The 15,547-nt window shown below is 31.7% G+C and overlaps 2 protein-coding genes across 3 annotated transcripts; one reads left to right on the top strand and one right to left on the bottom strand.

The window, feature by feature from the left end:
- Nucleotides 1-9: 9 nt before the first annotated feature.
- On the bottom strand, nt 10-1,147 carry LOC9313125. Its single transcript, XM_002875345.2, has 2 exons — nt 593-1,147; nt 10-499 (listed from the first exon to the last, which is right to left on the bottom strand). The coding sequence occupies exons 1-2, from the start codon at nt 1,031-1,033 to the stop codon at nt 341-343; spliced, it is 600 nt and encodes a 199-aa protein (XP_002875391.1). The 5' UTR covers nt 1,034-1,147; the 3' UTR covers nt 10-340.
- Nucleotides 1,148-6,470: 5,323 nt separating this feature from the next.
- LOC110228726 lies at nt 6,471-8,653 on the top strand. Of its 2 annotated transcripts, none has more exons than XM_021026846.1 (2): nt 6,471-8,238; nt 8,342-8,653. In XM_021026846.1, the coding sequence occupies exons 1-2, from the start codon at nt 6,572-6,574 to the stop codon at nt 8,577-8,579; spliced, it is 1,905 nt and encodes a 634-aa protein (XP_020882505.1). In that variant the 5' UTR covers nt 6,471-6,571; the 3' UTR covers nt 8,580-8,653. The 2 variants fall into 2 exon arrangements, with proteins under 2 accessions (XP_020882505.1, XP_020882506.1); XM_021026847.1 differs by lacking the exon at nt 8,342-8,653 and having other exon boundaries at nt 6,471-8,108; nt 8,179-8,327.
- The last annotated feature ends 6,894 nt before the right edge of the window (nt 8,654-15,547 follow it).

The raw sequence follows: 15,547 nt of genomic DNA, 5'->3' as shown, positions 1-15,547 counted from the left end.
AAAAACATCTTGAGGTAAGGCAAAAATAGATATACATAATTGATGAGCTTAGACAAACATACTGACCTGAACCCAGATAACCAATCCACAAGCCATACCATATCTTAATGGATTCACATTTCTCTATATCCAAACCCCGAATCTGAAGCCGACTTTTTTTGAAAATTAAGGATATAACTGACTAGAATGCCGAAAACAAACCTAAACCCGGATTAAACACCTCCTAATTTGAGCCTAACACAGAAACTCACTCTACAATTGCAGCACAAACCACACGCATTGTACAAAGTAACCTAAGTAGAGAGCTAAGATAAACCACAAAAGATGATTAATTTAGCGGTTAATCACCACAAAGCAACGCCATTAGATCCGTTGGTGAGCTCCATATGGGAAGATCAAAGAAGGACTGCTTCTTCTCTTCTTCTTCAATTCTACATATGTTCTCTGCAACTTCACACAGCTTCGAGACGTCATTAATCACCGCTTCTTGTGATTCCGCCTGCAAATTTCAAATTAAATTTTAAAAAACGAACCAATTCCAAAATTTCATCGAATTGAGTAGAAAAAACAAAAAAAAAAAAACCCTAATTACCATAAAAAGAAGTTGGTCGAGCATAGACGACGGCGCAGAAGCATCTTCACCGCCAAATTCTCGAGCTCCTTCTTTAGTATAGGAAGCATTCTCAGGAAACGAGATCGTCTCTTTAGCATTTGACATCTCTTCTCGCTGCGTCGTTTGAAATCGATCTGCTTTCACTTGCATAGAATTCAAACTGTTCGATAAAATCTCCCACTGCTCGATCTCACTCTGATACTTTCTTTTGAGCTTCACCAGTATTCTCTTCTTCCGTATTCTTCGATTCCTCTCCTCTACCACGGGATCTAACTCTGGATCCGGCGGTTTTAATGTTTCTTCAGCGTCGGCGATACGGCTTCGTTTTTTTCGTTTGTAAACGAAGCCGTCGTCGTTGTAAAGTTCCCAATCTTCGTCTCCGTCTATAGGATTCTCTGACGGCGGAATTGGTGAATCCATTCGCCGTGAAAATGCGATGGAGCGGGAAAATTCTGAGTAGCGAATTTCAGAAAGGTAAAGGGATCAAAGTTGAAAGATTTTACAGGTCAGATCCGAATTGCCAAAGTCGGGATATCATTAAAATGATTATGGGCCGAAAGCTAATTACTTAAGGCCCAACAAATATAGTGTCATTATATTTATTTCACGGTATCTTAAAAAATAAAAATAAACGAACGTGATTTAAGAACTTTAGACAGATAAAGAGCATGAATAACGGAGCATCTTAGCCCATATCTTAGTTAATTATCTTAGATTTTAGCATTTAAAATTAAATCAAAAATGATTAAAAGGCTAAGAAGTAAATCTTAGCTTAGATGTTTTTTGTGTGTTAAGATGTGTACATGTGTCTTAATATAAGTGGGCGAGAAAAAAGACAAAACCAAAAATAAAATTTAACGCGTTTTACTTTTTTTCTCAGTTCATCGTGTTTCTCTCTCTCTTTCTCAACATCCAAAAACGCACTGCGAGAGCTCTTCAATCCGGCTCGATCCGATGAATTGAGAAGAGATATGAGTCGGAAATTAGTCATTCGTCTGCCGTCATCATCATTCAACCGAAGATGGAGACTATCGACGATTTCTGGTTCACCAATTTCTTCGATACGATGGCCACTAGAACTCGAATTCGTGATCGAGGTATGCATCTACAATTGAAGAAGGATTTGGTCGAGCATATATGGACAAAATATTCTAGAAATTAAGTTTAAAATATTTGTGCTTTATGTTATTTATGTTATAAATTTTATCTCATGTATGTTTTAATTTTTTTAATTTGCAACAATTATTAAATTTTCTATAATTATAAATTTTATTTTTGTATTAATATTTTTTTTTCTAAGAACCACATGTTAAGAACCTACCATTAATCACACAAAAATCTTAACCCAAAAATACTATATCTTAACTATCACTTTTACAAATATATTACTTAAATATTCCTAAGATTTATTTCTAAGATACTACCAATAATCATGCTCTAAGGACTGGAGGATGCACATATAAATATTTTAGTAATGTTCATGTTCGTTTCATAATCGCCGGCGATTACGACTGCGGCTGCGATTTTAAAATTGCGGGATATGGTTCGTTTAGCAATCGCGTGACTGATAGCCATATAAAAAATCGCATCGTTACTTTTTCCTGCGATCAAAATTTCAATCGCTAACGAACAATTTTTAGTTGCAGTCGCAGGAGACTTACGACTGTTAAACGAACATCACCATACTTGATAGAATTTGGTGTACTGCCTATATATTGTACCATATGCATGTGTAAAATACTCACACCGTACTGCCTATATTCGAATAGCCAAGTATCTATTGAAATTGTACAAGTATACTGCCTATACTCGCGTTATGCACCGGTTTTGTTTCATTGAAATTGCTTAACACAAAAAAAATACAAATTGAAGAGCTTAACTTAAAGATAAATATTTAAACTAATAGAAAAATCAGCGATAAATTATATTAACTTTTAAGGTTGAAATTGATATTTTTTTTTTTTTTTTTTTTGCAATTTTTCGATGGATATGTTGAAAATTTCAGACCGAAAACGTCATTTTTCTGGGGTGCGTAATTTCACATAGTTATAGAGAATCATGTGCTTGTTGCTAGTGGCTCGTGTGAAGCAAGCATTTAAGCATCATGGGTCAGTGCTTGTGTCTACGAGCTCGAGCACACATTCCAAACTTAACACCAAAAAAAAGAGAAAAAAAAACTAGAGAGAATCCTTGAGTACATTTTTTTTTTTTTTTTTTTGTCATATCACTTAAGTAAATAGTCATTTCACTTGATTTTTTTAGTTATCAAGATATCATTTAAATCAAATTTGAGAGGAAATCGCGTGCGTGGATCTCACTCGCAGCGATTTTTCTCTCTCAAATTTTCTACCTTTTCTGATCACAATCTCTTGGGCCGCGGTCGGGTTCTCCGTCGATTCCGACAACAATGAGGACCCAGAATCAAAGGAGCAGTGGAGGAGAGAAGCTTCTGCCCGACAACGACGGTAAGAGCTCTATCGGCGATGTAGCGATGCGGAGTGGAAGACAGAGATCTATGGTGAGGAACAAAAGAGGCAAGCAGTTAGATCTAGGGACCGAAGATTATGGAGGTTTAACGGGATCTTTGTTGATGGGGGTAGGTAGACTCGGATCCGGCGAAACTAAGCCACCGTCGACGGTCTCTTTTTCTACTCCCTACTGTTTCTCTTTCTCATGACCGAGCAAAGATCTCCTCGACAAAGACAAGATCGGATCTCTTCCTTCTTCTCAATACGGCTCTACGGTGGCAGGATGGCAACGGATCTTGGATCACCATCTCGTTTGGCTTGCGTCGTCCAGGCTCACCGGAGGTCCTGTTCTGGCGAGAATCTGTAGATTTGGACGGCGGCTTTAATCATGTTCTTTGATAGAAGATTAGGGTTTCTTCTCATGACCGGTTTAGTTCGGTTTGTAAACCCGAGCCGGTTTTCGGTTTTTTGGTTGTTTTGTTAATGGATTGTTGTTTGTGGGTTGGGCTTTAGGGATTTTGAATGGGCTTATATCCGGAAACTAGATTTTAACCCGCGGTACACTGTGGGATGATTTATTTTTAAAGTTGGTATAAGAATATTTTGTAAATTGTATCTTCTTATAAAATATTTATTTATATTATAGTTTACAATTGTTATTAAGTAATGGTATACCACGAGTCCACGAGATAATTGTTAATAAATTGAGGATTTAATCCGTATTAAAGCGGCATGTTAATGATATTTATAAATATTGATTTGAATTTGTCCGCCATATAAACCCGTTCTAAAATATAACTCGTTCCGTAATTTCTTAACCCGTCCTGTGATTTATTTTTATTTTAAAATTTAATGATTATTTATTATATATAAAAGCTTACAAATCATATCATTCTTTAAGACATTTATATTTTAATAAACTGAAGATTTAAGGGAGACTCACAAAAATGCCCCTTTTTCAATACCTCTTTTCAAAAATGCCCCCTATGGATGTCTATTTTTAAAAATACCCCTTTTATGTACAAAATGACTAAATTACCCTTCTTTTAATAAAAGATATCATAAATATATAAGGAAATATAACAAAATTAGGTCCACAAAATACAAAATATTTTTTGGCGGGAAAAGTGATTCCCCAATTTTTCCCGCCAAAACACTTGTAAAAATTTATAAAACCTTTAAAATACCTTGTAAAATTTTCCCGTAAAATTTTTTCCCGCCAAAAAATTTTCCCGCCAAAAATTTTTTTTTGTGGGAAAAGTGATTCCGCAATTTTTTTGGCGTTAAATTTTTGGCGGTAAAATTTTTCCCGCCAAAAATTTACAAGGTATTTTAAAGGTTTTTTACAAGGTATTTATAAGGTTTTACAATGTAATTTAAAAGGTTTTACAACGTATTTACAAGGTATTTATAAGATATTATAAGATTTTACAAGCTATTTTATAAGGTTTTTACAAGTTATAAGGTTTTACAAGTTTTTTATAAGGTTTTACAAGTTATAAATACCTTATAAAACCTTAAAAGTACCTTGTAAAACCTTTTAAAATACATTGTAAAACCTTACAAAACACTTGTAAATACCTTGTAAAAAACCTTTAAAATACCTTGTAAATTTTTTCCGCCAAAAATTTTCCCGCCAAAAAAATTTCGCAAAAAAAATTGCGGAATCACTTTTCCCGCAAAAAAATTTTTTTGGCGGGAAAATTTTTTGGCGGAAAAAATTTTTACGGGAAAATTTTACAAGGTTTTTTAAAGGTTTTTACAAGTGTTTTGGCGAGAAAATTGCGGGATCACTTTTCCTGCCAAAAAATATTTTGTATTTTGTGGACCTAATTTTGTTTCAAATAAGGGTAAAATAGTCATTAAAAATTAAAAGAGGGCAAACTTAAAAATGGACTCTCAAATGGGACATTTTTGAAAAGGGGCATTTTTAACAATTTCTCAAGATTTAATCTGTATTAAAGCGGCATGTTAATGATATTTTAAAATTTTATAAATATTGATTCAAACTCGTCCACCATATAACTTAGTTCCGAAATATAACCCGTCCTGTAACTTCTTAACTCGTCCCGTGATTTGTTTTCTAAAAGTAGTAATTTTTAAAATTTAACGATTATTTATTATATATAAAAGTTTGCAAATTTTATAATTTTTTAAGATATTTATATTTTATAGTTTACAATTGTTATTAAATAACATTATACCACAGAACAATTTTTGGTTTTATACAATCTTTTCTAAATGAGACTGATTTAATATGTCTAATATTGGTGGTATTAAAAAAAATTAAGGATTTAATCCGTATTGAAGCGGCGGATTAATGATATTTTAATCTTTTTATTATTGTTGATTCAAAAATCCGTTGCGCCAAACCCGTCCCGCCAAACCCGTCCCGCCAAAAAACTCATTTATTTTATTAGTGTTGATCTTATTTATGATATGATTCTGAATCATTGTCTAAATATTTTAATCGATGTAGAACGTTGAACACACATTTTCGTCAATTGGATAATATATGTCCGTTTTTAAAATTTTGAATCACAGTATATGCAGAAAAAAGAATTGATTTTTTTTTTACTTATGTATTATATGATGATTCAAAACAGTTAAAAACAAATCAAACAAAGATGATAGGAGAATCATAATTCTAAATCTTAATCAAATTTTCTAAATATCTAAATTATTAAATATTGAATATCCGGTGTATGAGTTGGGTTTTATTTAACCCGATCCAAGTATTTTTTGTGAAGGAATTTAAAAAATGGTCGGATATCCGATTAACCCAGAAGCATTTTTACCCACCCGTCAACAAAGTGTTGCAAAAATACTAGTATAAATAGCCCATTAGACACTTATTTATAAAAATTGCAAACCTTTTATCAAAAAAAAAAATAGTTATTTCAAAATATTATGATAAAAATACCAAAATATTTTAATGACTAATCTCGAAGGAATCATCGTCGGCTCAATGTTAGCTGTCATGAATTTTACGTCGTCATTAATTATTACCATCAAACACGTGTAAGTTGACTCAGCAACCATGACGATTAACTAACATGGGTTAATTACGACATCGAAAAAAACACTAAATCTAAAGTTTGGGTATTAAATTCGAAATTTTTTCGGTGTGAGTTGAAATTAATCCTACAAATTTGTTCAAGTATAAAAATATACTTTACAAATTGTACGGGTATGAAAATACCATTTTCCCTAACAAAAAAGTCTAAGTAAACAAATTAACATGGGAGACAAAAACTAAGCGGGACAATCGATACTAATTAGTGTTTAAATTGTGCCCACTAGTTGTATTACTATAGTTTTGTCAACAGCAATATTATTGAATATAATAATTGTGTAACAACTAACAACTACCGATATTGATGTAATTAATTAGTGTAAATAGAGAAACAACTACATTGATCAATCATTACATTAAACCAAAGTAATATTACCGATCTAAACATTAATTTGCATTCTCTCCACCTCCACCATGAGTTCGAAGTTAGAAGGACATGAGCATCGTGTATCCTTGGTGAATTCTCCTGATAGTTTCGAATGCAATGCTTGCGATCGATCTTATGGTGCTGCCTACTCATGCGGTGAATGCAAGTTTGCTATTCACTTTCAATGTGTATTTCTGTTCAAGATACAAGAGATACTCGACCATCCTTCTCATGATGGGCATTGTCTTAAGCTTCTCACAACGGGAGCTCCTGATGACACCGAACCTAAATGCCATCTCTGCGGTAAAAACACCAAGCGACTTCTTTATCATTGCTCTGATTGTAAACTCAATTTGGATATCGATTGCATAATTGATTACATGTGTGCCCGAGCCCATGTGACTATGCCGTGGCACAACCATCCTCTACTCATGGTTGATTTTACTTCTAATATGACGTGCAACTTTTGTGGGGATTCAGGCAAACATGGCTATTTGTGCCCTCGTTGCAGGTTGGTGGTTCATGAGAGGTGTGTCTCTGTATTTGACTTACCAGAGATTACTCATCCTTGTCATGTCAAGCATCCTCTTAAGCTTCTCACCAACGGACCTCCAGATTACACAGACCGGAAATGTCGTATATGTGGATGCTCTACCGGGAGCTTACTTTATCATTGTGATATTTGTAAGTTCAATTTGGATTTGGATTGTGCGATTAAATATCCCTCACTAGTTTCTCTTTCAAATCTCAAGGTCCATGAGCATACCCTCACAATCATGCCAAGATTGATCTCCTTCGTTTGTGATGCTTGTGGGACGAAAGGCGACCGTTCCCCTTATGTGTGTCTTCAATGCGATTTCATGATTCACGAAATTTGTTCTCATTTACCACGTGTTATTAACGTCAATCACCATGACCACCGTGTTTCGTTCAAGTATCCTCTTGGTCTTCGAGAAGTGAAATGTGGAGTTTGTTGGGAAGAGATTGATTGGTCATATGGGGGTTATTCTTGTTCCCTTTGTCCTCGTTATGCTCTTCATTCACTATGTGCAACAAGGGGTGATGTGTGGGATGGAGAGGAGCTTGACGGAGTACCTGAAGAAGTTGAAGATGTCAAGCCATTTAAGATGAATGAAGACCAAACAATCACTCATTTTGCTCATGAACATAACCTAAACAAAGACGGTATTGCTTTGAAGAAGAGCATCTTGTGTGTAGCATGTGTATATCCCATCGGTTCTAACACATTCTACAACTGTTCAGAATTAGATTGCAGTTTCATTCTCCATGAAACATGTGCTAATCTTCCTAAGAAGAAACGTCATTTTCTGAGCCCGAAACCTCTCGCTCTTAGCCTCTACAACAGGGGCTTCACCGGAAGATGCAAAGCTTGTCGTCAACCATTTTGTGAAGGATTCATCTACTCTACATTTCGGAGTCAAGACTTTGACTTACTATGCAGTTCGATTACTGTGCCTTTTATCCATGGAAGTCACCCTCATCCTTTACTCTACCTCAAACTAGGATACATTTACATGAAAACTTGCCAATGTTGTGGCCTCGAAGAGAAAGACGCCGTCATAGGTTGTATGAAATGTGATTACTTTCTGGATTTCCGTTGTGCCACTCTACCATTAACGGTAACGCTTTCTAGGTACGATGATCATCCACTCGTTCTATGTTATGGTGATGAAAAGGCAAGCGGAAAATATTGGTGTGATATTTGCGAAAGAGAAACAAATCCAAAGACTTGGTTCTACACTTGTAAAGATTGTGGGGTCACTTTACATGTTTTTTGTGTAGTTGGGGATATCAAGTTCGCCAAACCAGGAGAAAAGATCGACTACTATACAGAACTGCTGTCTAACAATAGCTCTTCACGGCCACTTTGCCACAACTGTCAGTGTCGTTGCCCAGGTCCCTTCATTCTTAAGGGAAGAAACAATGGTTTGTTTTGTTCTTATTATTGTTTCACACCGGCAGAGTCTAAGATCGACTCCATATTTAAGTTCAGATGTCCTCCGTGGGCATCAAAATCCAATGTTTGGTAGTTGATGTTCAAGTTTATTTTTATACTGTTTACGAGCTTCTGTTGATTGTTTCTTTTTCAATAAACAATTGTATTGATTGTTGGTGATGGTATGATCACTCTTCACCAAATAATGATTCGATTGATACTTGGTTTTCTAATATATATATCTACTTATCTACAGTTTACACAACATGATCATAAGACCGTAAATGTATCTTGTGGTGCCTCTTGCAGCTTCGATAATGGCATGATACTGGACACATGTTTTATGCAACTTATGACAAAGTTTCATCTTTTCAAATAATGTTTCTGCTGATTGTAGTCTATACCTTCCTTCTTCTTCTTTCTTTTTTTTTTTTTTTTTTGTGTTAATGTCAAATTTTATATCATACAATGGAAAATCGTATTCGTGGTATCAACAATATAAGAAGGAATTAAACCAGCAGAAACACTTTCTGAAAACAACATTTACTTCGCATCATACATTAACATAAGTCAAGGTCCATACGACGAATTAAGCTAACTTTTCTAAAGCTCATTGTAACTTTTGTTATTATTTAGTCTAAAACGCTGAAACTTTTAGCAAATGTGAAGCTTGAGAATATGAATCGACAGATTTTTACTATAGCTCAACAGTAAAACCTGATAAAAGTGAAAAGCCAAAAATGTTTACCGCTTTTATCCCCCGGGAATTCACATCAATAATATGATTTAACTTGATAAAAAAAAAATTGATTTAACATGAGTTCAAAGATGACTAATAAGATGTTAATGAATGTGCTTAGAATTTTCTTCTCTCCACCAGGCTATTCTATTCTATAAACATCAAATCGAAGCACAGCTCTGAAAACAAAAGAAACAGGGGAAAACAAAGAGTAGAAGTTAGAGTGAGATAGCGAAGAACGAATTTACGGATGAAGAAACATTGTTGTGAGCAGATGCTTCAAAATAAGCTTTTTCTGCATGATCATCCAATCTGTCTTGGAACATTGTCCAGTCTCTCCTGCATCTTTCTCTCACCTAGGATAAATTATATTAATTTTTAAGGTTGAAATTGATTTTTTTTTGTTGCAATTTTTTCGAATGGATATGTTGAAAATTTCAGACCGAAAACGTCATTGTTCAGGTGCGTAATCTATATATATAATGGAAGAGTTGTCTCTCCATCTAGGATGTCCATAGCATCATCCAAATCATCATATTTTAATTTTATCTGGGTTCCACATATTTTATTTACTAAAACAAAAAAAAATAAAACTATAATTAATTCACACATTTTGTAATTTATATTAATATATTTCATTAAACAAAATCAATAATTTACAAAAGAATAAATTAAATATTTTAAAAATGAAAAAATAAATTTATAACACAAAATACGAAATTTTTGAATTGAGAATGGATAAATCTAAAATTAGATAATTGTATCTTAACATATAATGAGTAAATATTCCTAAATGATTAGAGATATGAAAAAAAACTATCATATATTTTAATGATAAAACAGTCATTTTTAAGAGTTACAATTATTTAGTAGAATAAATAAAAATAAGACTTAAAAAATATACTAAATTTAAAGGTTTTTACTGAAAAATCATAAGAAAAATTTAAAGGACGAGTGAATCATAGAATATAACATGAAAAATTATAGTAAAAAGTGTGAAAAATATTTATTACTATGGAAAGATATTAAAAATAAGTAAAGTAAAATGTTTTAAAATTCAAATAATTCAAAGATTCGCATTGATGAAAAAAACTAAACTAGAATCCCGCGCAACGCGCGGATACATAATCTAGCAAACTAAATGTTGCAATGGTTAAGTGAAACGATTGCAACCATTTACATAAATATATATATATATATATATATATTAGTAATTAAAAATTCTTTTTATGAAACTTTATACCGAGAGCGAGATGCGGTCGTATATATAAATATAACAAAAATTGAAATGATTAGTCAAATAAACTAAAAATTACAAGGGTTCATAAAATAAAACCAAAAGTTTTAATGTTTCATTAATTAAACCAAATAGTGCAATGGTTAAATTAAATGGTTACAATTTTATTTAAACATATTAGTAACTAAATATTAAAATTAATAATTTATGAAAAGTTACACCGAGAAACGTGACTGTAGATAATTAAATGTTATAACTATTCATAAAATATTTTTGTTTAATGATTTTTTCTCTTTTTATTTATTTTTAAGTACTACTCCGGAAAATCTTTTATAAAGGGTAAAATATTGTGTCTGGGCGATGAAGTGTATGATCAGTGCAAATAATCAAGAGGTACCGTTTCTTACAGACTGTTCTGATCTTGTGAAGATGATGTCTTCTCCAATCGAATGGTCGGCGTTTTCAGCGTACTTGGAGGAATTCCAGAGCGACAAGGAAGAATTTTCATCATTTTTTTTATCTTTAATTAGGTTATGAACCCCCGCGATATCGCGGGGAAACTCATTTTCAACAAATATATTTGATTGTGTTTATGTATTAAATTATTATGATAATATATTCAAATATATGAATTATTACATAAAATTAACTATGTTTTAAAGTTATATCGTAAATATTTTCGAAAGATGTTAAAAATATTTATGAATAAAAATGTAAAAAAGAAGAATTATGATTAAAAACACTTTTGAAATATTTTTTATGAATGTAAAATTATTTATAGGTGACAAAATACATAATGAAGAGTTATAATATAGATATGAGAACTTCTAGCGGGTCAAAACCCAAACATTCGGATGGAGTCGGTACTCAGAATGACTTGTGGGTGACTAAGAACTTCGCCCGAAAATTAGTGTTTTTTGTTTGTCCACTGTTCTTTAAATATAAAATTAATATTTATTCTATTATATATGTTCGAGAAAATATAAAATTTGATGACGTAAATTACATCTATAAGAAAAAAAAAATATTTACAAGATCTCATAAATTTATATTTATACTGATAAATTAACTGAGTAAAAAAACTTCTTTCTTGAATATTGATGTGACGAATTAGAATCATTGTTGTTTTTCTAATAATGTAGATGATTTCTGGATTACTATACCATTTGAAAATGTTCATTTGAAGCTGACCACATTTAAAACGCCCAATCACAAGCGTCACATGAGAACTTTGAAATAGTGTTAACGCAACATCAATATTTCCTTGTATACAACCCATATATATTGATTTAAGATTGAAAACATTACTGTTACCATATAAAATAACTAAATAAAAAAAATTCACTATATAATCCGTCTAATTCTAAGAAAAATATTGTTGGTATCTTCATTAATTAGAATTTTATATGTAAAGTTGATTAAAACTTCTCCATTTTTATAATCATTTAAAAAAATTTTAGTTAGATCAAGAATGAGAAGAATTTCTTTAATATTAAAATGATGTATATGTAGAAATAGTTTAGAGAATAAAGAATTTGGAGCCATTTTACAGATTATTAATTATTTTTAGATTCATCATGAAATAAATAAATAATCTATGTTAAAGAACAAAAATTTGGGAACTACTTACGAAGAAAGATAAATATATAGAGTTCAAAATAAAGAAACATTTAAATAGACAACTATTCATACAAAAAGTTGTGACGAAAAAATGCAATGAAATATAGTGAAGAGACGTATCGAAATAAATAGATACAACTATAAAGACACAAACGTAAAGTGAAAAAATATGACTATAATTGAACAAATAGAACTGTCCCAAAAAATAACCGTCAATATTTTAACAAAAAGTGCGATAAAAAGACACAAGTTAGAAAAAATAACCGTCAATATTTTAACAGAAAGTTGTGATAAAAAGACCCAAACAAAAAAAATAACCATCAATATTTTAACGAAAAGTTGCGATAAAAAGACACAACCGAAAAAATAACTGTCAACAAAAAAGTAACCGTCAATATTTTAACGAAGAGTTGTGAAAAAAAGACACAACCGAGAAAAAATAACCGTCAATATTTTAACGAAAAGTTGCGGTAAAAAAACTCAAACGAAAATAGTAATCGTCAACATTTTAACGGAAAATTACGATAAAAAGACACAACCAAAAAAATAACCGTCAACGAAAAAGATAACCGTAAATATATTGACGAAGAACTGCGATAAAAAGACAAAAACGAAAAAAGTAACCGTCAATTTTTTAGCGAAAAATCGCGATAAAAAGACACAATCGAAAAAATAACCGTGAACAAAAAAAGTAACCGTCAGTATTTTAACGAAAAGTTGCAATAAAAAGACACAACTGAGAAAAAATAACCGTCAATATTTTAACGGAAAGTTACAATAAAAAGACTTAAGCGAGAAAAAATAACCGTTGATATTTTCACGGAAAGTTGCGATAAAAAGATACAAACGAAAAAAGTAATCATCAATATTTTAACGGAAAGTTACGATAAAGAGACACAACCGAAAAAATATCCGTCAACGATAAAAGTAATCGTCAATATTTCAATGAAGAGTTGCGATAAAAAGACACAACCAAGAAAAATAACCTTAAATATTTTAAAGAAGAGTTGCGATAAAAAGATGCAACCGAGAAAAAATAAATGTCAATATTATAACGGAAAGTTGCGATAAAAAGAACCAAGCGAGAAAAAATAACCGTCAATATTTTAAGGGAAAATTGCGATAAAAAGACACAAACGAAAATGTAACCGCCGATATTTTATCGAAAAGTTACGATAAAAAGACACAACGAAAAATAATCGTCAACAAAAAAATAACCGTCAATGTTTTAACAAATAGTTGCGATAAAAAACACAAACGAAAAAATAACCGCTAATATTTAAACGGAATGTTGCGATAAAAAGACGCAACCGTTCAGATGTGCAAAAGGCATTTATTGAAATTGCTATTATTTATATAATTTTTATGTTAGACCTTTAGTTATAAATCTTATAGTATACGTTTGCATGAATAAACAAACATCATAAATACACATGATTTGAAACGATATTGGGATATATTTGTATTATAATATGTATCTTTAATAATAAAATGGAAGTTTGAACGATATATTTAATTTATTTTTATTCATGGAATTTATTATTCGGTGGAAAAATACACATACATATAAAGCCATGTTTAAAAAATCGCTAGGCGCTAGTCAAGTGATGAGGGTGGGCCTAGCGCCAAGCAAGAAAATCGGAGATTAAACGGGGATTAATCGGAGACTAGTTTTAAGGCTATTTAATATTTTAAAAACATATTAATCCATTATAAATAAGAAATTTATATAATCTTGTTTTTAAAATTGCATTAAACAAATGAAAACAAGAATTTAAGGTCAAACTTATGATTTTTATATAAATTATAAACATAAGTGGGACGTTTTTAATTTTAGATCCAAAAGAAAAACAAATTGGGCTAGGCGCCGTCTAGGCGGACAAAAATCGGATCACCGATTTTTTTTGCCGATTTGGACAAAATCCCGGCGGTTCCCACCCGATCAGCGCCTTGGCGGCCGATTTTTAGAACAGGGATAGTAATAGAAACACAAAAGTAAATATTTGTACACACCCTTGGATGACTACAAATTTAGCTAGAGAATTAATGTAATTTTTTGTTAACTATAAAATTTAAAACTAATATTGATTTTATTATATAGATTCAAGAAAATATAAAATTTGATGACGTAAATTACATCTAGAACAAACAAATAAACATTTACAAGATCTCATAAATTTATATTTATATTGATGAATTAATTGAGTAAAAAAATTTCTTCCTTTAATATTCATGTGATGAACTAGAATCATTGTTTTTTTTCCTAATAACGGAGATTTTTTCTGGATTATTATACCATTTGAAACGGTTCATTTGTCGTTTTCCACATTTAAAGCGACCAACACATATGAAAAATATAGTAGATAGCCATATTGCTCGAGGATGTCTTCTCATATTTGGACTTTGTAATAATGTTAACGCAGCATCAATATTTTGTTGTATACAACCCATATATATTGTCTTAAGGTAGAAAGCACCATTGTTACCATATATAATTGTTAAATAAAAAAATTCACTGTATAATCTCTCCAATTCTGAGAAAAAAATTGTTGGCATCTTCACTAAATTTTTATATTTAAAATTGATTAAAACTTTTCCATTTTCAAGATCATTCCAAAAATCTTTGGTTAAATGAAGAATTAGAAGTTTTTCTTCAATATTAAAAAAGTGTATGTTTAGAAATAATTTAGACAGTAAAGAATTTGATTCCATTTGTTTTGAATTCATCGTAAAACAAATAATCGTTATAGGAAGACAAAAAATTAGAATTTCGAAAAGAAAGACAATATATAGAGTTGAATGTTGGGTATGTTTCTTCAAATTGTTTTGGGCCTTATGTTTTCGAAATGGACTCTATAATCCACGTTGGTTTTGTGATAATTAAGCTTTGATAAAATCTCTTTCTTCACAAAAAGGAAAAAGTCAAAATCGTGACTGCAACTTTTTCTCACCGACTTTGCAACGTTGAGGAAGAAGTGGCATTATGAGAGTAAGATTTGGGGGCTGAAATCTCTCGTGAATAGTTGAGATTTGTGCCTATATAAGAAGGACTTTGGTCTTTGATCAGATGATGAAAAACTCACTCTCTTCTTCCATCTTCTTCTTCTTCCTTTTTATTTCAATTTCTGGGTTTGAGAAGTTCATCTCTTTTGAGTTAAGTGCACAATTCAATTGAGAGCAGAGTGAACCCTAGAGTGAGCCGTCTTGGCTATCTTGCACCCGGGATTAGGCGGTTTTTTGCTCAAGTGCAGTAGATTCTCTACGGCTCTGCAACTTTCGTTCTTCCTCAATTCTGGTTTCTAAGTCTTATTTCCAACATTGAAAAGGCGCGATTTTACAATTATTCGATAAGTCCATAGACGAACGTGTCCGTTACAGCTTTAATGTGTGGGGCTCATTTCACTCACGTATGTCCAAATTATTTAAACTTCTATATTATTGTTTTCCCATGATATCACGTAAATGTTAAA

The sequence above is a fragment of the Arabidopsis lyrata genome (genome assembly GCF_000004255.2).
Source record: "Arabidopsis lyrata subsp. lyrata unplaced genomic scaffold ARALYscaffold_5, whole genome shotgun sequence".
Lineage (NCBI taxonomy): Eukaryota > Viridiplantae > Streptophyta > Magnoliopsida > Brassicales > Brassicaceae > Arabidopsis > Arabidopsis lyrata.
This window is presented reverse-complemented; position numbering and strand designations above follow the sequence as displayed.